This window comes from Colias philodice, chromosome 11 (assembly GCF_061535455.1).
Source record: "Colias philodice isolate Cphi_HAF_F1 chromosome 11, ilColPhil1 Martin Lab GWU primary, whole genome shotgun sequence".
NCBI lineage: Eukaryota > Metazoa > Arthropoda > Insecta > Lepidoptera > Pieridae > Colias > Colias philodice.
Window position 1 is genome coordinate 2,643,487 of NC_143096.1, and position 26,372 is coordinate 2,669,858.

The 26,372-nt window shown below is 32.3% G+C and overlaps 3 protein-coding genes across 4 annotated transcripts in view; 2 read left to right on the top strand and 1 right to left on the bottom strand.

The window, feature by feature from the left end:
* The first annotated feature begins 2,036 nt into the window (after nt 1-2,036).
* On the top strand, nt 2,037-4,740 carry Nf-YB (nuclear factor Y-box B). Its single transcript, XM_089700594.1, has 5 exons — nt 2,037-2,316; nt 3,211-3,338; nt 3,546-3,758; nt 4,391-4,433; nt 4,518-4,740. The coding sequence occupies exons 1-5, from the start codon at nt 2,220-2,222 to the stop codon at nt 4,589-4,591; spliced, it is 555 nt and encodes a 184-aa protein (XP_089556720.1). The 5' UTR covers nt 2,037-2,219; the 3' UTR covers nt 4,592-4,740.
* LOC149484402 (ATP-binding cassette sub-family G member 5) lies at nt 4,419-10,677 on the bottom strand. Its single transcript, XM_089700564.1, has 13 exons — nt 10,529-10,677; nt 9,350-9,467; nt 8,450-8,634; nt 8,139-8,201; nt 7,974-8,055; nt 7,592-7,723; nt 7,304-7,444; nt 6,936-7,143; nt 6,736-6,853; nt 6,559-6,652; nt 6,303-6,441; nt 5,930-6,115; nt 4,419-5,458 (listed from the first exon to the last, which is right to left on the bottom strand). The coding sequence occupies exons 1-13, from the start codon at nt 10,580-10,582 to the stop codon at nt 5,056-5,058; spliced, it is 1,923 nt and encodes a 640-aa protein (XP_089556690.1). The 5' UTR covers nt 10,583-10,677; the 3' UTR covers nt 4,419-5,055.
* A 685-nt stretch (nt 10,678-11,362) lies between these two features.
* The window catches only part of LOC149484403 (ATP-binding cassette sub-family G member 8), a 39,206-nt gene continuing 24,196 nt past the window's right edge, over nt 11,363-26,372 (top strand). Inside the window, exon 1 of one of the 2 annotated variants that reach the window (XM_089700560.1) lies at nt 11,363-11,628. The gene's annotated coding sequence lies outside the window, so the exon portion shown is untranslated. The remainder of the gene's footprint in view (nt 11,629-26,372) is intronic. The other variant, XM_089700559.1, reaches the window with a different exon arrangement.

The following is a 26,372-nucleotide window of genomic DNA, read 5'->3' on the forward strand; positions in this document are numbered from 1 at the left end:
GTTAATGACATAGTGATTAAGTGACACATCAATTTAAATCCACAGAGTACAAGCATATGAAGCACAGATATGAAGTTATATGTGGTTATATCCTCTGTAAGTGGACTCCAAGAAGCTCTTGGTGGCTTGGTGGCTTAGAGTATATATTATACTATCTATAGAGTGCGAACAACCAAGTGGGAACAGTAGGCACAGGTGGGAACAACACGACGTTCCCGCCGCGAGCGCTCGTAGCAAAGAGTACTATAATAATACGGCTCGTAGTCGTGGTTGAGTGCTGTCGAAGTGCGTTGCTCCGGAATTTTTTTCATATTTACGAAGAAACATGGTGAAATGTGCAGTTCTATCTTGCAAATACGATACTAGAAAATACACAAAATTGAAATCCAGTATCACATTTCATCAGTAAGTCGATCAAGTTATACTTATTTTTATGAAAATAAATCTAGCATCGCGGGGGTGAGGGGGAGGCGGGAGGCGGACACGCGCAGGCTTGCTCGCGCGCCTTACTGCCGCCATGTTATCGTAGTGATGTGACCTGATCATCACTGTACTCGATATAAAGTTTACTAGAAGAACTATATTTTAACAAATTATTTATTTAACTTTAAAATTAAAACTCTTTTAAAAATGTATTATTATAAATAAATTTGTGGTGTGTTTTGTATGATACACTTTCTAATATTATGAATGCGAATGTATTATAGTGTAAATGTTAAAGTATGTAATTTAACTAATTTTACGATATATTTTCTGAACCGCTAAATTGATTTTGAAGATTTTGATAGTAGAACGGATAAAATGAAATAAAAAAATATTAATATTATTTATTATATTATCATTTTAAATTATTAATTATTTCTTATTTTTATTTAACATTTTTAAAACATTATTATTATTAACTTTATTATTTAAAAAGTACTCATGTTTTTCTGATATTCCAATGAAACATATTTTTTTAAAAGTACTTATAATTAATAGAAGAAATATTCAAATGGAATAAACAAACTTAATTCAGTTGGTAAACAAATTTAAAATTATATATTTATACATACTTTATTCATATATTTTTCCTTTAATAACTTATTGAACATAAAATTTACTTATGATACATATTTATTTACATAACTTATCGATAGTTCAACACGCAACTGATACCTACCCATCCCTATTTGTCACACACACATCGATATAGTATCTATAGCTCATCTGCCTACGATGCGCACTATGCAATTTGTGCAATACACGCGCTCTAAACTATTGTATTAATATATACTCTAAGCTTGGTGGACATCTATCACGTAAATAAAATTTTAGTTACAACATGTGAGTAGAACTTACAGTAGAGAAATTGGAAATAGCACCAAATAACTGCACTAAATTTAATAGTTTTATTGCACATCATATTTTTAGTGAAACTTTTATTACATCGTCTCAAACTTTTTGGTCTGTGTAGCGCATGTCGCGTGTATCGCGGCGACCGAGTAGGTATACCTACTCGGCAGCCGACCGTCACGCGACATGCGCTACACAAAGCAGTGTTCGGAACCGTTCGAACAGTTTCACTTTTACCGTGGTTTCATAAAACCACACGACATTTTTTTTCTTTCTTCAAGGCAAGAAGATATTCAGACTATTTGCCAACCATTGATATTCATTGAAAGGGTAGTTAGGATGACCATTAATTTTATTTGTTTTTGCACTATTTCACGAATTAATGAATTATGTATCGGTATTATAAATTATTTTTAAACTATTGCATAGCTTTTATCTCAGACTCGCTTTTCAAGCAATTTCAAGTCTCCTATATTGACAAGCCATTGCGAGCCACACTGTATTAAATTTTGTACTCATTAAAGATATTTTTATTTATTGCTTAGAAAATGATAATATAATTATTATTTTTGATAGAAATAAGACTTGGCCTAAAGGTCTCGTAACCAGGCCATTAAATCTTCAAAAAGAAATCTTTTTCATAGACAAAATTTATCTGACAAATAAGTGTCAAAATTCAAAAGTCAATTACGAATTACGATTTATGAACTCAATATTTTAGTCTATGATTTTAGTCAATATTGTTGTCGAATGTTCGATTTGTTTATCCAATTTTAGGTATTTCATACTTTATTCCTGAAGAAAATTATTCATCTAAAACCTTTATATATAACAAACAAACAAACATATAATCTGTAAACAAATTGCGCAAAAATCTATGAAAAATGGAAGGCGAAGAACTTGGCGGGGACTTAGTAAGGCTCGATAATGGATTCCTTGTTGACGAAGAGACGTATGTTGTTAAATCAGACGATTGCCTAGGTAAGCTAATAATTAATATATGTATTACGTACGTAAAGAATATACAGTAGCACCTCTATAAGTCGAATATCAAGGGAGACGCCAAAAAATTCGAGTTATAGAGTTTTCAACTTATGGAGGATTTCGACTTAGGCGGATTTTGATTCGACATAAAGAGTTTGAGGTTTATTCTTATCAATTTTGAGTTACAGAGGTAAAATAAATTAAAATTCAACTTGCAGAGGTCACAAACATGTTTTTATTTATTATAAATCAACATTATTTCAAATCATTTTAAAATAAAAAATATGGCATTAAAAAAGTCAGTATTTTTTTTGCTTTAGATAATTTGGTTGTTCTCTAGCATTTTATAATCTATAAAGAGCAGAAAATTCTTCTTTTTCAAAGATACTGGTTTGCTTTATAAAATTTCGTAAGGTATTCAATACGGTTCTTGCCTCTTTGATGGAAACCCATGGAGCGCATGTACTATTATATATTAGTATCGGTTTTCTGAGCTACTGAATCGATAATTTCGTCATCAGATACTTAACGCAAACACGTGTTTCGTGAGTCATAAATTAATTATCGTATACTCCTAAAATGTTTTCTAAGAAACAATAGTGTACTGGTTGTAAAATAAAACGTTGCTATGTTCGAGATACAGAGGTCAAATTTGATTTTTCGAGTTATAGAGTGAAAATATGTACCAAAATGGCTTGGAGGGACTCGGTGATTATTTCGACTAACAGAGGGACAAAATTTCAAGTAATAGAGGTTTTCGGGTTTGAAGGGAAGGGAACAAGACATTTTTTCGAGATTTGGAGGTTTTTGACTTATCGAGGTTCGACTTAACGAGGTGCTACTGTATATAAATTCTTCTGTAAATATTTACTATGCTGAGCGAACTTTCAGACCAAGATGGGAATAATTCGGATTCAAACAGCGGCTATAAGAATACTCCTTTGCGGGAACAAGACCGTTTCTTGCCAATAGCTAACATAGCTAAAATAATGAAAAGGGCAATTCCAGAAAAAGGAAAGGTATGGTTAATTTAATGAATTTAGTGTAGGATAAGTTTTTGTTGCCTTTGTAAACTATAAACATATGAAAATCATTTATGTCATGAATCACTGTTAATAAATGTAAAAAAAATTCTTATTTCTTCAAGTTAAATTTCATATACTGTAACAACAACTTATAAAAGACAATTAATTCAATAATAAAAGATACAAATATTCTAATTTTAGATAGCAAAAGATGCAAGGGAGTGCATTCAAGAGTGCATTTCTGAATTCGTGTCATTTATAACGAGTGAGGCAAGTGACCGCTGCAAAATGGAAAAACGTAAAACAATTAATGGAGAAGACATCTTGTTTGCTATGAATGCTCTGGGCTTTGATAACTATGTGGAACCCTTGAAAGTTTATCTCAAAAAATATAGAGAAATAGTTTTGTCACCAGTAAGTATTTTGTTATCAGTCTTCTATTAAATCGTGGTATATTTGCAGTATATTTTTTTTTTTTGGTTTATCTAATTCGTTTGCCGTGTGTGTATTGTATTTATTTTACTCTTGCATATATTAACCGACTTCAAAAAAAAGGAGGAGGTTATCAATTCGGCCGGTATGTTTTTTTTTTTTTTTTTTTATGTATGTACACCGATTACTCCGTGGTTTCTGAACCGATTTACGTGATTCTTTTTTTGTTCGATGCGGGATGGTGTCGAATTGGTCCCATAAAAATTTTATTCGGATAGGCCCAGTAGTTTTTATTTTATGAGCATTTTTGTCTGTATTTGTAAATGTTGCAAGTGCAAGTTTGAAGTCGGTTGTTTTTAACGCAGTTATTGACTTGTAATAGTGTAAGATCCAATTCAATATATTTACATGATATGGAATAAAGATAATGTATTATGCAATCCTGTTAAGAATAGGAATTTTTTTGAGCTTTTTTCAAACTCAAACATTTTATCAACTTAAACTATGTGTTAAAAATATATAGTCAAATTACTGATTAGTTTATTTTGCTTCACGCATCTAATTTTAATATAATGCTGCTCTTTTCTTCAAATGTTTATATAATTTTATTTCAGGTCACAATTAACAAACTAAATAAAACTATTGTATTATATGGAAGTAAGTTAATTTTATTAATACTTCTTACATATTGTGATAATAAATTTAATTTTAATAATAAATTAATTTATAATGTGATTTCAGGTGATGGGTTAGCACTACCAACTGAAAATGACAGTGAGACACAAACTGAAACAGTTATTTATGGCTATCCCTAAATTTTTGGGAATTCGTAATATAATTGTACGTGGATTTTTTAAATTGGATTATTGAAAATTTACCAAATTAAAATTTGTTTCAAATTGTCTTTTTTATACATAAGATATTCACATAAGTATTGTTTTAAATATAAGAATTTAGAATATGATATTTTGTATTTGTTACGACCTAGTTTACATTCTCATCATGCCCCTATTTTGTTGATAGTGATCATTATACGTCTTTTAATGTCACATACCCTCAAAAAATGTTTTGAAATTTATTTATAAATTGTGCCAATGCACAATATTTGGTATACCCATGGAGGAAAGTTATGTTGTAGGTACATATTTCTAATATAAAAATTTTGACATGAGTTTGATGGTCCATCGCCGGGGTCGATGATCTCCGGACTCCAAATATGGATTTTTGTGTGCATTTTTATTACACACTAATTCTAAAGTAAATAAAACATAAATACAAACTATTCCCTAAACTTATCAGCGATATAGCCCGGTAAAGGTATTAAATATAAAAATTTGTTAAAAACCATGATGCCCACAGAGAAAGCAAACGATACGCCCAAATTAAAATCTGGGTTGAAGTCTCCTGTCAAATAAATGTCACCCGCGAAATTTTTGGCGGTAAAACGTTCTGTCAAAAATGCTTTACCGCTCGCGTATCTACAGTTTGCGTTTGAATTTGTGTTGAGATTTGCGGAGGTTTGGATCAAGTTTGTGATGGATGTGCAATTTTCTTCGTCGCTGTAGGGCAAAATGTTGAACGTCGGCTGCTTGAAAATGTTTCGGTGGAGGAATATGGAGGCGTATCTCGTGTGAGTAATGTATGTTAGATAGAACAGCCAATCTTCGTAGCCTCTGTAGGATCTGAAATATAAATTTTTATAAAAGTGAAATAATGTGACATAATCATTGAGATATACATATGGAGACGACACCGCCTACATCACGTCTTATGTTCCGCTCAACATACGCCATATGGCGTAACTGCACGCTCATTTTTTATTTGTTTTAAAATGAAACGCATCAAATATGCCTTCGTGTGTGTTAAGATATTGCACAAATAATACAAATAATACGGAAAAGTGCAAAGGAATAACTTTTATCGGTAAGTACCTAACTAGATAATAATTTTTAAAACTTAATTAGAGCAAAAAAATGGCGCACAAATACGTAGTAATATTAACTCAATGGACATAATGAACACAAAAATATGTATCATTTTAATGGTAGGTAGTTTTTGAACAGAAAATGATTTACTTTTTAAACCAACATATATTTTTCTGGCAAATATATTTTTACATATAACTACCTTATCTTCGTTCAATTTTTAGTTACCTTAAGACACCGCTAGCTAGCATAACATATATGCATGTGATGTAAATGTTCACTATGGCGGCAATTAAGCCGTTTTTGACGAACATCATGATAGCCAAGGACTGCTGCTCAGCGTAGATGTAGCATGACCATAACACTAAAGCGAAGTACACATAGTCCATGCTTTCTGTGATGTCTCCTAAAATTCTGAAATGAATAACAGAAATATCAGATTTTTGTGATCGTTATATTTGAATTGTTCTAATGATTCAAGACTTTTCAAATCCAATACTTACCATAAAGATGATTAGCTACATCAGATTTACAAATTACGAATTCAATGATAAATATTATCAAAACTAAATCTTAAAAAAATATATAAGGATATACTTACGGATAAATGATAGCCGCTGATGCAAATGAAGTCAGGAATGAAAATGGCAATGACACCATATTCCACGCTAATAGAAGACTAGCACCACTGTATAGACCTTCCTGCGATTCTTGATAGTACCGAGTTCTGTATGGACCGTCTGAAAGAATACAAAGCTTTAAATTTTAATATAGTACTAATGTACAATCACACACACACAGTTCAATGAAACTTGAAACAATGATTGTAAAGTTCGCCAAGAAAAAAGGATACTTACAGAGACATATTGCGTTCATTATACTGATGAAATATGTTCCTATCATCGCGTTAAATATGAGGCCGCTTTTTGTTATAAAAGCCCTTTGATAATCCTATAAGAAAGAAGGCGATTAAAATAAATAATATTGCTTCATTCAAACACAATACTTATTAAGGAAAACAGATTTGTTTTTACCTTTGCTTCATTATAAAATATCCACAAAATGAAGAAGTAAAATGGTAAAGACAGAAGCCTCATAGACATTTGTTTTATACCATTGCTTTTGAAGTTGAATATCGATAGAAGAATTCGTCTGCGAGAAAATGAATTTTATATGTAAGGGTGTCTAATATTTAGATCGGATAGTACAAGAAGATATCAATGGCAATACTTACAAGTATAACATACAAATGACTTTTAATCCGCCAGGTTTACCATAATTCATTTGTATTTTGTTGGGATTAATTATTCGACTGTGTTCCGTGGGGTTGCCCTGCATGATACTTTGTCCTTCTATTTTGAACTTTTCCACTAATGCTGCTATTTGATGATTCGATTCTATGAAACGTTCTCGCGACCGTCTGTCTACTGTTGATAGACATACTGGAAAAAATGGATAACATTCATATAAAATTCATAAAATATGAAATTCATAAAAATTACGCATTCCCTAGGTCAACTAAAGTATTTGTCAATTCAAAAGATGTTATATTGGTTACTCTTTCTTGCAAAGCTTCAAGTTTAGTCACGCAGTATCACTTACAATAATACATCAGTGGATTCTCCAGTTGTGGGCAAGGAAAACCGATACTTCCAAAGTAATCCAAAAGGTTTCGTGTCGGTCCTGCATACACCACGTCTCCCAGACACAAGTAGACAACACGGTCAAGGAAGGGGAAGACATCTGCAAAAAAGGTGTTTAAAAGTATGTTTTAGCCATAAGAAAAAATTGTCGATGAAGTAACTTTGTCATTACAAATCGATGAAATTAAACATCAAGATTCAAGGTAAGATCGAGATACTAGAGGAAGTGATTTTGTAAACTATTTACCTGATCGTGGCTTTTCCATAGTGAGAATGATTGCTGTGCCATATTTTTTCGCTACGTTAGACAGAATTGATATCACCAAATACGTGTTCAATGGATCCAAGTCCCATGTCGGTTCATCCAGCAACAGAATTACTGCAAAATATAAAAATAACCAAGGTTTATAGCATTTATAAATGGGTCCTATAGATTGAATAGTAACTTAGTGTGATGATCACGATCAGCCAATGATCATGATTGATGCTGAATCTGTTATTTGTTTTTTATTTTTAACGTATACGTGTATATAACGTAAAGATATACTTACGTGTTTAGTTTGGAAATTATTTTTTCTGCTGCTTTTGTCAGTTGTTCATAATTTTTCAGAATGCAATTTTAAACTTACTTGGGTCTCGTATTAACTGTACTCCTATCACGAGTCTTCTGTATTCGCTCTTCGTCAAACTTGTCACGCATTTATTAGCCACCTATTAAAATATTCATATTATTTACTTAGGTGGCAGAAAATACTTCTAATATTAAAATACATTAAAAAGGATATGTTCAATACCTGAGACAATGTTAAATCTGCCATCACTTGTTTCACTTTTGAAGATTTGAGATATCCTGAAATCTGTAAAAGGGTTTTAATTTAAGCTAGTGCTTTTAATTTATATAATTATGAGATATGAGAAATCGTAGAACATTCATCGCATATAGGTAAGGATTGATCGATCGATCTTCCCGTTACATGAAGATCAATTTTTCAGTTCAGAAAACTTTCAATTTCTGTAAAACGATGTTGTGGCCAGTGGGTATGCGTATTAAAAAGCGCAATGAATTATTATCGCATATTTAAATATTCATTGAATAATATATTGCCTTGGTTAACGATAGCGACAATGTTTGTTGTACTGTCAGCCCAGGAAGTAACTTAGTGGAGTGTTTCACCACGGCACATGAATTCCTGAAGTGGTCTTCTTCCAAAGGCACTCCTTCCAAGAGAATGTGGCCTTTTGAAGGTACTCGGCGACTAATGACGTCCAGAAGAGCGCGTTTACCGCTACCTGTGAAATATTGGTGCTCTTATTTAGAAAGCAAGCAAGCGTTAGAAAAGAAGAAGGCAGATGATGTTGATGTAAGTTGCAATTTATTTATTTAATTTCAGAGTTCATTATTTACAGGTATTCTCAATAGATGGCGCGTGGTGTGTCCCTTCAGACACATAAAACTGAAAGAATAGAATAAATTCGATTGCTCTGGCGGGTCACGAGTGGCTGAGTTGGTAAGGCATCCGCCCCGGAATGGCGCGAAGGATGCGGGTTCGAGTCCCGCCTCGTGATCGAATTTTTTCTATTCTTTATAAATTTATATTTACAGGTATTCAAAATATGTATTTTAATCAAAAATTAAATCAGGTGCTTTTATGTACCATTTCTCGCGAAAATAAATTTATTGATTTCAATACTAAACGTATACGTAACTTTCAAGACTATCATCTAAAATAAATCGAAGAAACAGATGTATATCTCTTTTCTTAATTTTATTAAATTTGATCTCTATTTAAATTAAAACGTCTATTCACTAGTCTATTAACCAATTGAGCCCCGAACGGCCCGATCGGTCCACGACACAATAGATTTTCTATTTTGTCTGGGGTTCCGGGGCCTGAGTTATTAACTACGTCGGAGATTTAGTTTCGATGCAAATTTCTCGCAATGTGATAAATCTAAGGATAAATCGGAATCAAGAAAAAAGTCTAATAATATAAGAGTAAGGTACCTTTTGATCCCAATATAGCGGTAACTTCTCCGCTATGTGTGATGAAGGAAACATCTTTGAGTATGATTCCAGTCTTTACACCTCCCGTTAGTCGCTGGAAGAAACTCCCTGGTTCCACCTTTAAATAAACGTAAAATAAAAGTTCTGGAGCATATTTTTTATATTATTGGAGGGCAAACGAGCAGACGCAATGCCTGATGTTAATAGCGAAGTGCGTCGCCCATAGACGTCCACAACGTAAGTTGTGAGTGTTGCCTACAAAAGAGGGGAATGGGATGGGATAAAAACGGAACAAAGAAATGGGAGGAGCTGTCCGTGAATTAAGAGGCGGCTTGATTTCGGCCTTTGAGAAACTGATATGTTCTTTTCTTAAAAGTCCCCAAGTCATAGTTCCTCGGAAACACAGCTGATGGTAGATTGTTCCAAAGCTTACATGTCCGTGGAAGAAAGCTACGGTTAAAGCGTACTGTTGTGCTGCGCCAACCATCCAGGTCGTGAGGATGGAATGGGTTTTTGTGGCGGATGTGCGATGGTGGAATTGAGCGGCCGGAATAAGGTACATTACTGCAATTCAGCAGTTTCCGCGTGACTGAGAAGCAAACTTACTTCCTGATCAAAACTTCGGGTTAATGTAATATTAGTAGGATAAATAAGCGTTTTGTTTATAGATTTTTAAGTATGAACATATCAAGATTTAAAAATAAATAATTTAACGTATTTGAATCATTAATATCGTTGTATGTTTGTTATCATTCCATTTGTTTACATCGATGTTTCATAGTAAACACTAAAATGGATGAGAATTAAAATATATCGAAGATTCTTATATGCTATAATAAATAACTAAAATATTTAGTATGTAATTTGAAATATATAGAATAACAAAATGAAAGAAAAAGAACTTGAAAAAGTCCTTTACAGTAATCTCCGAAATTATACCGTTGTTAGCGCTTGTAAAAGACATCAACGGGAGTAATTCCCGAAAGCAAGAACGTGAAATTCCGCTCTCTAATTTTTATTTTTTTTCTAAATTACTAATTTTATACAATGATAAATAATTTACGGCAATTCAAGGAGCTTTACTGTGTCTATGCCTAGCAGGCTTTAATATAAATCGCTAGCACAATACACTACATGTTCCCACTTAAGTTTGCATTATCCATACTTTATTGTACTTACTTGGCCAGAATGGAACACATTGCACAGTTCTAACGTATAATCACTCCCTATCATCGTTTAAATCTTGTTTTAACACTGGACTTAATATATTTTCGAGATAAACAATCGATACAGCCTCTACGTTTCACAGCAAATGCACACTAACGCAAAATAGCATTAACTTCATTTCTGTTGTGCGACGTTGCCGCACCGACCTGTTGCTGACTTTGCGACTCTAATGTTCATAATTAGTGCCAGAGATATTTGAGCTGTATTACAATGGAAGAAGTTTTTTATTTATTTGCCGAAAAAAAAAGACCTGATTAAGGTGAAGTCCGTTAGTTTTTGTATAACGTTTAGAATAATTTTGGTTAAGTTATTAATATAACATTATTTAATACCTAATGGGAAACATACCTATTACATCATCATAATTATCATCAGTAAGGGATTAATTTATTAAAAACATTCGTACACCTAACCATAACTAAAAGCATCAGACGTTAGTATGTACTATATTATATTCTAGCTTCTAAACACTACTATGTAATTAATAACATTTAATTGCCGATTTACAATAGAGTATTAATATTTCTTCTTTATCTTTTAATGAAAAACAGCGAAGCTTTCCCTTAACATGGAGAACCTTAATTTTCCTACATTTCTACCCATTGTTGTCGCACCGTGCATCTCAAATCCTAAACAAATTTTCCATCTCTTTTCCACCTTACGTACGCATTGCTTAGCAGATGAGACACCCACACATTAAGGCTTCTGTTCGCACATTCCATCGTACGCTATCTCTTTTACTCGTACGAAGGGAAATACCAGAATAGAAAGGGACGGAACATGCGCAGTGTCACTGACTCAGTGCTGATACAACCACGGTCACAGTCTGTCGGTACGTCGCGCCACGGTATACAATAATCAAACATCTAACGAACCTTAAAACGAACGAACTATACGAAATTTATAATAGTAAATTTAATTTATAATCGATGATAAACATTGGTGCTTAAGTGTAGTTCTAACTCATACTTTAAGTGAGGAGTGTTTGTGAGTGTACCCGTGATCGTAGTCCCGTTGGCCGGTCGAAGTGAGTTACATATCCTTATATTTGTGTAGGTGTTAGAATACAATTTCTTTGTAAGACCAGTTTTATTTAATATTTAATGAAACACATATAATTTGATTGAGAACGCATAATCAAGGTACCGTTATGTTATCAAAGTTCATGACGAGCGACTTTATGTAAGTAATTGAAGGCATTGCTTGTTAATAAGAAGCATGCAATTATATTACGCATAGGATATATTAAAACACATATGATATATATTTCATATTAATATAAGTAAAAATCCATACTAATATTATAAATGCGAAAGTAACTCTGTCTGTCTGTCTGTTACTCAATCACGCCTGAACTACTGAACCAATTTGCATGAAATTTGGTATAGATATATTTTGATACCCGAGATAGGACATAGGATAGGTTTTATCCCGGAAATCCTACGGGAACGGGTTTTTCTCTGAAAACGCGGGCGAAGCCGCGGGCGGAAAGCTAGCTTACAATAAATTTAATTACCTACATCCCTTCAAATCTGACTAAAGTCAGAAATAAACTTTTCGAACAAAATTTCATAGGCATTCAGTATTCTAGTCCAGATAAAATCCAATCTACGACCTCTAAGCTACTAGTAAATTGTTGCGTTGTTTATCATTTTGTTAATCAAAATATTATATTTTACTATTTCACACTAATAGATCATAAGGTCAATTACACGATTAACATTAAAATAAGTAATTGTATTTCCGCTAATTACAGCCATTCATTGCACCATTCTACCTCGAATAAATGAATTGCAATTACTAAATACTAATTGAAATATGGTAATTTAGGTACATAAGTCATGACCATTGAAAACTTTTCCGGTAAATTGATATTAAGTACACATAAAAATATAGGTATAGACAAGGAATTAAGCTAGTAAAACGTTCATTATATTCTACGCAATCAGGTGATGACCTCATGTAAAATACTAACAATTAATCTCTATTACTAATTAGTAATTTTTATACCTAGGTATCATAGGAATTTATATACCTATCTACTATCTAGTATCTACCAGTTACCTTGCAGTTTTCATCACCTGTATAAAAAGTTGCCATAATAGTTAAAAGTGCATAACTTCTCCAAATTTTCTATTTTCATATCCTTGAAAAAATAAAAACAGACTTCTCGTTGAATTAGACTATGTATTAATTAGCATATTTTTTCTCGATACACGATCGTATTAGTCATAATGAATATCAATCCACAATTATTGTGACTAGGTATATAGTTAATTGTTAATAACAAACAACATATAAAATACATATTATAGTATTAAACGTGACGATACATATTGCTCAACGATCCTGAATTGACTCCATTATCCATAAAGCGCAGCTACTATTTCCACTTGGAAATAGACGATAGACGGGATCCGGTTTTTTGACCTGAGTTACAATGACTTTATAAGGCTAAAACAATACACGGTAACGACCTCAGGATGTGATGAGTCACTGTCTTGGAAGCTATTGGGTGCATGGAATGCCCAATGGTGTTCTTTGCAAGCTCTTTGAGGATAAATTTTAGAATACAGTAGAGTCAGGAATACAGTATCGTGTGCTACGGTTCAGAATACCTCAATTACTTTTATTATCGTACAGAATATATTTTCTGTCATGGATTATCATAAATATTAACGCGCTATAACGGAACATAAAAATACCTATCTAAATATACATATATGCTGTTCTACTTATTATCAATATTGAATATGAGATTTATGATGCCGAAAGCTTGTATGCTATTCTCGACTAGAACCTGTCACTGCGTCTCTTTTAGATCGAGATTATAATCGAACTAGCTTTCCGCCCGCGGCTTCGCCCGCGTTTTCAGAGAAAAACCCGTTCCCGTAGGATTTCCGGGATAAAACCTATCCTATGTCCTTTCTCGGGTATCAAAATATATCTATACCAAATTTCATGCAAATTGGTTCAGTAGTTCAGGCGTGATTGAGTAACAGACAGACAGACAGAGTTACTTTCGCATTTATAATATTAGTATGGATTAGATCTAAAGAAATTAAACAGATTATAAAGATACATCCATCCACCGAAAAAACTAGCATTTCTTATTGTACATATAAGTAGGATTCCTTACTACTTATTGCGATCCTTCGAACAGTTTTTTATCTAACCTACCGTAAGCACTCAAACATAAGTCAAGCTTCTCTATAGAATTATAGATATATAATAGTACACATACTGAAACGAGTTTCTTTGCAGTGCATCTTGCACGTAAGGCTCATGTTTTTTCAAAGAGAAAAACAAAATATATCTGAATTTCATTTATCAGAAATTCACACGATTTAGGTATTCATCATATGGTCATCATGATAATTATAAATATAATTTAAATATCTAATGCTGAATTGATTTTATGACACATCGATAAAATGAAAGTTGAATGAGCTTTTATGAGCGTCACATTTCACTGGACTGAAATTTTATATCACTCGGCTGATATAAAATACATATTTGAAAGGAATAGAATATTTTTACACATTTAATTTATCTTAATGGCAAATTTTTCTGATTTTATGTTTTTTTATTGAATGGAGAAAATTATGTTGATAAGGTATATAACTAATGTATATTTAATTATGCATGCACCTTTGCAAGAGCAACCTATCGTACCAACTATATTCTTCTTTGTGTTCCTCTCAACCATTCCAAAATACTCATCAGTATAAATAAGTATTATTTTCTCCCTTATAAAATCTAACTTTAAAGATATTGGCTATAACTTTGAAGAATTAAGTAATTTAAACATCCTAAATATTACGCAATTTTCATAGCCTCTATTATGCTAAATATGGTAAGTATAAAGTCATGTCATTAGTAGTAATAGTATGGGTAGTTAACGGTTTCTACTTTATCGTGGCTGGCAATATAGTCTTTTTGTCTCATCTTCAGAAACATTACGTAATGCAAGCGTGGCCAAGCAGTCGTTAGCGATTTGAAATGCACCACTCGAGTATAGTGGAATTTCTCAACGGTCCATTCTTATGTGATTTGTTCCTTTATGAATATGATAACTTTTACCCTAACGTCGTACTGTGTGGTACGACTTAATCTTTTTTTAATGCTATATAATGCCATATTAAGCAGTAAAGAACATCTAATAGTATCATGTATTTCTTTTTTTTTTTTTTGCACGCCTCATAAGCGAAGCGTTGAGGTGGGTACTACTGTCACTTCGCGCAAAACATCTGATTTTTCAAACTTAAAATGTCTTTATGTATCATACATTGCACTTGTAAGATAATACATACACACACATATTAAGAAAAAACACTATTTTTAACGTTCATGATATTTTTGATGTCATTTTTAGGGTTCCGTAGCCAAAATGGCAAAAACGGAACCCTTATAGTTTCGTCATGTCCGTCTGTCCGTCTGTCCGTCTGTCCGTCTGTCACAGCCGATTTACTCGGAAACTATAAGTACTACAGTGATGAAATTTGATGGGAATATGTGTTGTATGAACCGCTACAAAAATATGACACTAAATAGTAAAAAAAAGAATTGGGGGTGGGGCCCCCCATACATGTAACTGAGGGATGAAATTTTTTTTTTCGATGTACATACCCGTGTGGGGTATCAATGGAAAGGTCTTTTAAAATGATATAAAGTTTTCTAAAAAACATTTTTCTTAAAGTGAACGGTTTTTGAGATATCAGCTCTCAAAGTCGTAAAAAGTATGTCCCCCCCCCTCTATTTTTATAACTACGGGGTATAAAATTCTAAAAAAAATAGAGGTGATGCATGCTAATTAACTCTTTCAACGATTTTTGGTTTGATCAAAGTATCTCTTATAGTTTTTGAGATAGGTTGATTTAACTGTAATTTATTATATTTGCTGCTACGGAACCCTTTGTGCGCGAGCCCGACTCGCACTTGGCCGGTTTTATTGTTATTTAAACTAGTTAAAAAACAGTTTAAAAAAGTTCTGTCTTGGACGTCCGTGTGTCTGTATGTGCGGATCCTTTTTCTTGTTAACACGATAGCGACCGAAATACTTTACTAATCGAGTCTTTTTTTTTCTCTTACGCTTGAGTATGCTCAGGAATAGAACCCTTTCATTTTTCAGGGTCTGATTCGATGTGGTTTAATTGTTATTAAATAAACAAAAATAATAATTAATAAATATTTATTAAAAAAAAATTATGAGGCGTGCACTTTTGGATTTTCCAAATTATTTTAAGTATGCATAAGAATAAAAGCATTTTAGAATAACACACAAAACAGGTGTATATAATAACGCTACATACCTACATTAAATTTCTATTACACCTTTCCAAAACAAATATTATTTGTCCCCAATAGAAATGGGACAAAACTTATCAGACAGCTGCAATGCACAATACTATTTTGAATAGGATGTAATCTAGTTGCTCTACGTTTCTCCATGCAAGATTCTAAACTCTAGATAAATTGTTAACAACTTTAATAACAAACGGTAAAAATACGAGGAAGATACACGTAAAAATATATCATCATTACTGCATCGTTCACCTTGATATAGCCCAGTTAAACGTTAACCGTAGTTTAATCACGTTAAGCCATTGATATGCGCATCATAAATAATCGTTAACGCAAGATTATATCGGATATCATAGATGATTCATGATAAACTATGGTATCTATGGTTTTAATAAACAGTTAACTGATCTCATCGTTTTGGGAATGTTTGGAAGTTGATGTCAGTAGGCTATATAGCCTATCTTTAGAGGTTGGTTATTTCTTGAAGGTAAGAGCTAATAAAAAATAATTTACAATATCTCTAGAACTTGTTGTACATACCTACGTATTACATGATGAAAACGTTTTATTTAAAATTTTGAACGAAACAATTCTAGGCATTCGACTGAATGTCAAAAATAAAGTGATGATCACGTTCATCGGTATTCGGCAGGCGACCTCCGATGCGTTAGCTAATAATTCACAAACAATACTTATGCAAGGCTATATGGAGGACTGTCGCCTTCACGGTTGGCGTTTAACGTGTAGTTAACTACCGCTAATAAATACAATAATTCATTTCATGGCTAAATTAATAGTTGAGACACGCTTCGATAAGAATGGGTCGGCTTGTGGAAGCACCGCTCTCCCAAGGGAATGTTGAGGATTGGGACATGAAACAGTTGCATCCGGCTATGAAAAGAAATCGTCATAGACTCCACAGATAATACAGTACTATACTAATATAGACACGTTATGGTTTTATTGGAATTAGGTTATTGTCCTTGGAAGTGTTAGTTTTCCCTTTTTTCATAGAGCAACATATTGAATTTGTATGTTTTTATGATAAAAACATGTTAATATAATATCTCACTTAAATTATTACGTATTATGTTTAAGCTATTATGTTATATTATATTAATCAGTAGGTGTATACATGTGGGTGCTGGCTTCATTGACTAAACTCGATTGGTTCCGAATATGTTTCATCGAAGGTCTATTACTATTATGAAAAATATAATTATTCCTCTATGGAACATGCTAGATATTTGACAGAAGTAACTATAAGTAACAGTTATAGGTATAAGGTAGGCAACATATAACCGTTATCATCTAACTGTTACGTATACTTCAGTTATGAAGGATATATCCTATGTTAGTATGTAAACGATTGTTTCGTAAGTTCCCATAGATTAGAGAACTAGTAGGTAATTTGTAGAAATGAAAACCCCTTTCGAATATATATTGTCTTCTGTAGGGAAAATTGCTAAATTGTAATTACATAAAGGATCAATCATATTGGCTACTTTGTATCCGGGATTCACGTGAGTCAAGACGGATTATAACTACCTAGTTATTTAACAAATGTAATTTCTACATCATCTGCGTAATACGTGCTTTAAAGATCTAACAACTATCAACTAGGTATGTCACGATAATAAGGAATGCAGCTTGATTATATTAATGTTATATTGTAATACATTACCTATGTCTTATTGTTTAGTCAATACTTTGATATATGTATAGAATACCTGTATTGTAAATTGTAATGTATTGCATTCCAGTGCTCTACATCAGCAATTGCATTTTCATAAAAAATATTCAGGATTCTTTTACGTACTGTATACTGATAATAAGATTGACTCAAAAAAGTAACAAAACAACCCTAAGGAAGACTTAATTTTAATTTTTTTTTATAAGAGTTATAGAATAAGATAAGAAATAATAATAACAGTTCTCTGCGTGTTTGCTGCAAGTTTATCTTTTTAATTAATTGTTTTGTTGATTGATATAAATCAGTCTGCTATGTAATATAAATCTAATATGTACAATAATACATTTATAATATATCATTTATACTCACTAGGTCACTTTAGTCCAGTAACGTGTGTTTTTCTATCAAAGGCTACTCTTAAATCATCGTTACGAAAAAACTGATTTACTCAAGTTCTATTTATTATTTTCTAAGACACTTTTAGGTCAAGTTCTACTCAATGCATCATGATTGAACAATAGAATGTCAACTGAAAGTGTGAGCTCTCGTTGTTAATAAAAAACCGGTTGATACTTCACAATAGGCCATAACTGGAGCATATGATATGAGTATATGAAGATTAGGTGAGATTTACTTGCGAAAGTGAATATGAGAGTTTTAGTGCATAATGCAATGGTTATTATTTCCTTTTTGGGCAAACGAGCTGGTTAAAATCAAAATTACTATCCTTACGTAAGCTCTTGCAATAGGTAAGATCAGCAACATATATTTTTATTGTTACAAGTTTAGTGAAAAGGAAATAAACATGAGTGCTGCCTCATGTAATGAGTGTTACTTAACTTCTCCAATAAAGAACAAACGTTAATTAAGCGTTACAAATTGATATATAAATTCAATTCATAAAATGTATGCTCTGGAATCTTAAACCATCTGGAATACATGACAGAAGTTAATAAAATTATCTACATAGACAAAAACTTATCAAAAACTAAACATGCATTTATAAAATTAAATACATCGCTGTATAACGGAAACCATACATGCACGCATTTCCGTTTATACTTATGTATTATCTGACAAATATTTGAACAAAAGCGCGCGTTCGGGGACACGTTTTCCAGTCGAATGGGTAATCAAAAACTGGTGAACTATTCGAAGGAATTTCGAATTTGTAAAGTAATTTATTTATTGCTATCGATATCTATATCGTTTCACAATTCACATTATTTTATAAACATTTCTTTATTTTATAAAATATACCTCTGCAGTTGTTGTTTAGAAATGCATTGAGTAAATAATAATTCGATAAACATTGTACTTAGTCAAAAGTAATAAGTACTTGTTTATTACCATAAATTGATAATAGTCATTTAGAAACTTGTAAGTAGGCACTTAGTAGGTAAGTATGATAATACTTAACTTCTCCAATACTTGCAATAATAGGTAATGATTACTACAAGACACTTACACTAAAACTTTCTAATTCACAACAAAACGCCTATAAATATATAAATAGGTACACATACATTAACGGGACTCTAATATACAACTTCCATGTTATTCTCATAAAGACAATGGAGGGCTTTATTTTCGTTTATTTATATTTCGCACGATTTGTAACCTCGACCAACAAACAATAGCTAATATATGTCTGTCAAAACCATTATAAATGAAGATTTGTTTGCTCTATGCCTCAACAACAATAGATCGATCAAATATATAAAACAACAATGTCAAATTATTTGTGCAGATAACCCCGCGGCAGGAAAATTATCCGTAACTTTTTAATTGTAATTTAAAATAAATTACCTTGGTTAAATATTATTACAGTATCTACGTCTATTACTCGAAGGTCTCATTAAGGCTATCATGCATTTTGTAGTAATTTGTATATGAATATAGTAATTTATAGCGAATGTGGTAACATTAAGGCACGCGCAACGCCTGCGCAAGACGCGCCGAATCGGAACGACCATTGTTTCATGTTATCAGGATGATCCAGCGGAGATTAGCGATACCAACCTAATTTTAACCGGTTTCGCTTTTATGTTTATACCTTTGGATAATTGGCTCATATAGAATGTCGATATTGCAAGACAATGGGAGGTGCATTGGCACCTCCCATTGTCCACCACCAAAGCTATTGAGCTTTATTTATCGTAACAAAATCTTAAACAATACCACGATTGAATAATATTTGGGGTGTTTATTGTTTTCAATCCTGATAATTTTCATAAAGAAGCTTAATTCATTATTAATTATTATAGATGGATATATTACCACCCAAATCTCTCAAAATTTTCTTTCTAATTCGACCTTCTTGACTCAGACTAGACCGAAGTTAATTTTATTTTAACACGTGCATTACTTAAATACGAGCATATATTAACAATAATTTTACATTCAACAATTCTGCTAACAGTAAATATAAACGGTAATTCGTTACCGAGATCAAATGAGCCACGCTTACTCATTTTCACTGATAAACCAAAACTAGAGTGCATTAACGATTCGTTTCTGCTAATATTTTATCGGTTTACTATCGCATAATTTCAGAGCAGAGTAGAACATTTCGGTCAGTGGGACGTGCTTACGGTTTATTACGTACAGGAAAGACTTTAGAAATTAATTTATTTCGTTGTACAACGAAAGTTGCTTGTGATGTTTATTTCCTAGATATTGAGGAGACTTACGAGGTTAATGCTTTGTTATATTTTAACGCAGGCGATCCAATATTGTAAATAATGTTAGACACGATAGTGATATAGGTCAGTACCCCTATTACTATTGTTTTATCAAACGCATAAATAAATGCAAATGGTAATGTTTATAAAGAAATATCTTCTTCTTATAAAGAAAGTCTTCACTTCACTTCTTCAAGTATTCCTCACTTACCTCTGGGCAGGGCATGCAGAACCGAGTCCGGTTCCAAGTTTCTGAAACCCGGTTCCAAATCGAGCTCAGAACCGGGTAGAACCGGGTTACCCGGTTCTTTTATAATACTTCGGAAAAAAATACGAAATTAAACAAAAGTAACTGTAAAAGTACCTACCTGATGGGCCTTTTATTTTACGCGGCTTCTGTCTTATTTTATTAAATTAATAAAGAAACAAAATTTCAATACTTCTCTTTATTTACCAGTCTTATAAAAGTACCTTGTTATCATAATATCAAAAAAGTTCATGAAAAGTACCCAGCTGTAGGTTTTGAGTCCCATGCGAATGTCGAAATTTGCGAAAATTTTCAGCATTTACGGCTGTATCTTTTGATGCGTTGGCTTGTGAGTTTGACTTTTTCACATAAAAGGAACCGAAGACTTGAGTATTCGATATAAATTTCAGCTTGATACCAAAAACAAAAAAATGTTGTGTGGTTTTATGAAACCACGGTAAAAGTGAAACTGTTCGAACGGTTACGAACACTGCTTTGTGTAGCGCATGTCGCATGTCGGTCGGCTGCCGAGTAGGTATACCTACTCGGCAGCCGGGATACACGTGACATGCGCTACACAGACCAAAAAGTTTGAGACGATGTAATAAAAGTTTCACTTTAAAACATTACTGGATCATTATAACTATATGAAACAGTAAAATCAACAGCTTTTCAAATTCACGATTAATAAAAATATTTCGGTAGCCTAATTTTTGTCATTTTCGAAGCCTAATTTTTTTTTGGTAATACAACCGTAGGAAACTTGTAGCATTTAAGGTTAGACAACCAATCAGAGCCACGCTTCAGGCGTGGCACGAAAATTCGCTATGCACGTGAGTCTGACGTTGCCAGATACAATGAATTTGTTAAAATAATGCAGCAAAATATAAATAATACTTTATATTTTAATATTTTGGTCGGAACCGGGAGAACCGGGTTTCATACTATTCAGACCCGGTTCTCAAGATCATAAAAAAACCCGGGTTTACCCGGGTTTTTCGGAACCGGGTAAACCCGGGTGCATGCCCTACCTCTGGGACTCTGGGCATAACTTGTATCTATTGTATCTAATGCTCTGGGGTCTTCTCCGAGATTCCACACAAACAGATATAATTATGATAATAGATCTACTAGATATACTATACATAATCATAGTACATAATAGATCTAATACTCTTGCACCAACTCTACACAATAGATTGTCTACATTTTCTCAGTGGTGGAAAAATAGATTTTCTATTATGCGCAGTTTTGTGGTAAACAGTTTTTAATCAATGAAATCAAAGACCATAAAGTTTAATCCAACCATTGTTTACGCGTAGTAAGCATTCATAGTTATTGGCTGTTTCAAGTATAACAAGCCATTCGTTATAAAATATTTATTTACACTCGTTATAAATATAAATATAATGGAAAAATTAATAATATAAGTAGTTACTATTAAATATTAATAATTAATATAAATTTACGATAATATTTAGCACACTGCACAACGAATGTAGTGTTTTTATTTCTATTATTTTAATTGAAAGGTCAGTTACTCTAAGTAGCTAATAAAAATTGTAACTAGTTTAAACATTTTGAAGCAAAAAAGTAATAAAATGTTTCAAAGCTTCGCCATATACCACACAGTGTAACGTTAAAAATAAAAGTGTAATGTACTGTACTTACTACTTACTCATTTATATATGTACCTACATGTGCTATCTCATTGAAGGCACCGTTATAACTTATAAGGAATGCATACCAACTGTTACTTCACTTAATGGTCTAGTTTCTTTACTATTTGAACAGATAGCCACTTGATCTAGTTAATTTTCTTTCAAATTATAATTATACAAAACTGTATTCCATAAAATGTATGCTGAAGCCTGAAACCGTTAAAAAGTGTTCGGTATCGATCGAAGGCATTATGATATGATTATACATATATATTATATGGGTAGTTCTACAAAGTATGGAAGAAAATGAGTCTTATTTCGGCCCACATTTTTTTAAACGTTCTGTTTGCGGAATTGAGTCTAATGACAAGAGTACAACGTCTCTAAAAGTATATAGAGCGGAACAGTCAGAATATGTAATAGTTTTCGATTTATGACCATTTTAAGGAAATTAAGCCACAGGAAACTGAGCAGGTCACCAGGAAACTGAGAAAAACAACAAAAATCGGTAGAGATCAACGTTTATTTATCATGTTTTACATGAATTTGTATTATTTAATAAATTTTTAATGGTACTAGTACCTTTAATAATAACGAAAAATAGCTATATGCTTGGCTTACATACTAATTCTATACTTAAAGAGTCTTGAACAGGAACTCTATTCATCAAATGATCATTGAGCATTAAGAATTAAGTAAAATCTAATTCTAAGTTTAATTCAGTAAAATCTTCTTAAAGATAGTTAACAACATGAAAATAATGAAGTCTTAGACATAATAACACTTCATCCTAGCATTGTACTTAAATCTAGTAAAAATAAATAATAAAAAGGTAGGTATTAATAACTTTGGCGGTTGAAATTGATACTTTTTGTTTAAATATATAAATTAAAAATATAAATTTATATTTATAAAGCATTTGAATGCCATAAAACAAAAAATATCAATTTCAACAAAAAAAAAGGTCGTGTTCCATCGTTACAATATTGTATTCACTGAAAAGTGTTTCATATTGGTTGAGATGGTTGTTAATCATCTCAATAGATGGCACGCGGTGTGTCCCTTAGACACATAAAACTGAAAGAATAGAATAAATTAGATTGCTCTGGTGGGTCACGAGTGGCTGAATTGGTCAGGCATCCGCCCCGGAATGACGTGAAAGGATGCGGGTTCGAGTCCCACCTCGTGATCTAATTTTGTCTATTCTTTATAAATTTAAACTTTGGTGGTTTCAATACTATATTATTTTTATGCTAAATTTTAAAATCACAGTCAGCTGAGCAGTCAGGGCATGTAAACAATATAGAATCGCCTTTAATGCATCCATCATGTGCCCAATTATTGCATACTAGACACTGGAACCAGTCATTTCCTGTAGTATTTTCGCTGTGAGACCACCACAGATAAGGCACTCACAGTCAGTGTATTTATTTTCCTTTCCATTTTTTTCTTTGCCTCTACATTTCTTGGAATTCAATTTTCGCTTCTGTTTTGAGTCTGTTTTTTTATCGTAGTCTGTCTTTTTTCTTTTTCAGCTGCCAATCTCAGGGGATCTATTTTAATTTTTCATACCTCAATTTCTAGCTTTTCTTTGGTTTCGCAATTTTTTCTGTACAACAAAATATAATATTTAGTGTTTAAAATACAGTGCAATGCAACCAACTTTATTTTACACTTACATGTGTATAATCATTGTTATTAGACTATTAAAGATTTATTTTTCTACTAAGTCATGACATAAGTTAAGTTGTAGTGTAAACACCTACAGTCAAAATAGTACTAGGAACTGCCAAGATCGGTAAAAGTAATGTTTTATGATTTTTTCCGAAGTTTCTAAAAGATTACGTGCATACTTAAAGATGACCATTACCAATACTAATTATCTGTAGATATTTAATTACGACAGCTACTCAAATGATTTATTTCATTAATTTATACGTAGTTTAATGTTTATAGGTAGAAAGTTTTAAATTATCTTACGGAGAAACAATGTTTTAGTGTGAACTTATCAGGATCCTGGATGGTCCTCAGTATCCTGGCTTTCAATTTGACAGGAACCTGAGACCAGGATCCTGAGAATATCTGTCTAATATTTAAAAAAACATATCAATTTACAACATTTAACCAGAATTAAGCAAAACTAGGCCTTTGCGTCAGCATCTTACGTATCAAAACGCTATATTTCCTAATATTATTTATTAATTACGTAAAAAATATCTTACCAGGATTCTGGGAACTTCACTGATTACGACACCACTTCCCTTACTTACCGCGCCGGGCTGACTGTACTACGCGCTAGGTGTGAATAGCTAGATGATATTCTTTGTCTCTTTCGTACGTCTGATTGACTCAGCTGAACGGCAACATCGCACGACAAAAAACCTAGCTGTTATTTGCTTATTTTACATCGACCAGGATCCTGATATGAAAGCGTGGGGACAAAATGTTGACAATATTTTTTTAATGTTTTTTTGGGAAAATAAGATAATAATTATTCTACCTAGCAAGAAAACACAGTAAACTCACCGATTTGGCTTTCAAATTACCTTGATACAGAAAAGTAAATAAATCACGACGAATTTTAAACCAGAATTTGTCCGAGGGACAGTTCAGGATCCTGAGAATTTGACACTTTGAACAAAGATTTAGTGGCATAAATAAATGTTTTTATTAATTATTTTCAGTGACCAACAAGAAGCAGCTTTAAATAACAGTATTCCGTACAAATTAATTACTTTGAAACGTTTTTTTTAGTATAATTTGGCTGAGCCGCTAAAAATTCCTTACTTTGTAGAACTACCCATATATGTTATATGCATGATTTGAATTAGTTATTTTATAATAGATTATTATATGAAATAGTTTTCCTGCCCAACATTTCCATTTAAGTCCAATCCATTTTGAATTAGGTAGGTATATATGTAATAATCTAGTGTCATAAAACATCGACTTTATTAAAAGTGGTCGAAAGACATTTAGGTACGAATTTTTGAAATTCAAGTTTTTCAGTAAATAAAGATTGTAAATTCAATATGTGAAGAGGCAAAGAGATTAAATATGTACCTACCTACTTAGATCAACAAAAATATGCACGTGCAAGTAGAGCTATAAAAACCTATCGTTTTACTATCCCATTCCGTATCGAATAAAAAGTCTAAGCTTATTTGCTTTTTCCAGTTATTTACACCTTTTATTAAGACCGTTAGTAAATAGTTCTAGCTCAATGAGTCATAGGTACGCAAATAAAATAATATTATTTGTAATTATAATACAATGTGTTCATTCAAGGTGGAGTATTGTACGTTTTATTAGTAATACAGGGTATTGAATGTATTATGTCACAGATTATTGTGGAATTTTAATATTTAATATTACATTACTCATTCTTTACACAAATATGTATCACCGTAACATTGAATTGTCTGCGCATGTATTAATCATGTATTTACAAAACAAATTGTAAATAGAATAAGAATTACTTTTTATATATAATTAATTGATAACATTAATAATAGAAGTGAAAATATTTAATTTTGAATTTTATTAGATACATTAGCACGATGGTGACGCGAAACCAGAATACTTGTAGGTATAAGATTTTTCCCTTAGTAAAGCGTTCAACGAGGGTCAAGAAAAAGTCACTTCAAAAAACGCCATGTAAAAAAGGATTCTAAAACAAAAAAAAACTATTTATGTTATCTGCACAATATGTAACAACATAAAAAACGTTTACCAAAATAGTATCAATAAAAAAACCTCAGCCAAATCAGGTAAACCCATTCATGTCACGTAAATGCAAGCAGTTCCGTGTTTCCTTAACAAGGCCGGATAATCTTGACATTCAAACGTTTGAGGTTGAAATTCCGAGTTGAATCATTAGCATTCAACTCTTATATAGTTATAAGTCAAGAGAATGCGTTCGTTTTGCATGTAATTGGCGTCGCGTCGATCGTTCCGGGCGCTTTCTTCGCGAATCAAGGTTATATGCTCTCTCCCATGCAGCATGAAGCTTCATCGACTTTCGATTAAAATTGAATTATATTTGATGCATGCATTTTCATGACACATGATATCGTTACACATTTGTAAATTGAAGTTTTTGATCCACCAAATATATTCCTGACGTAACTAAGTACCTAAGATAATATTTTTCAGGAAACAAGACACGATTAGGGCAATTTATAAACCTACAATGACAAACTACTTA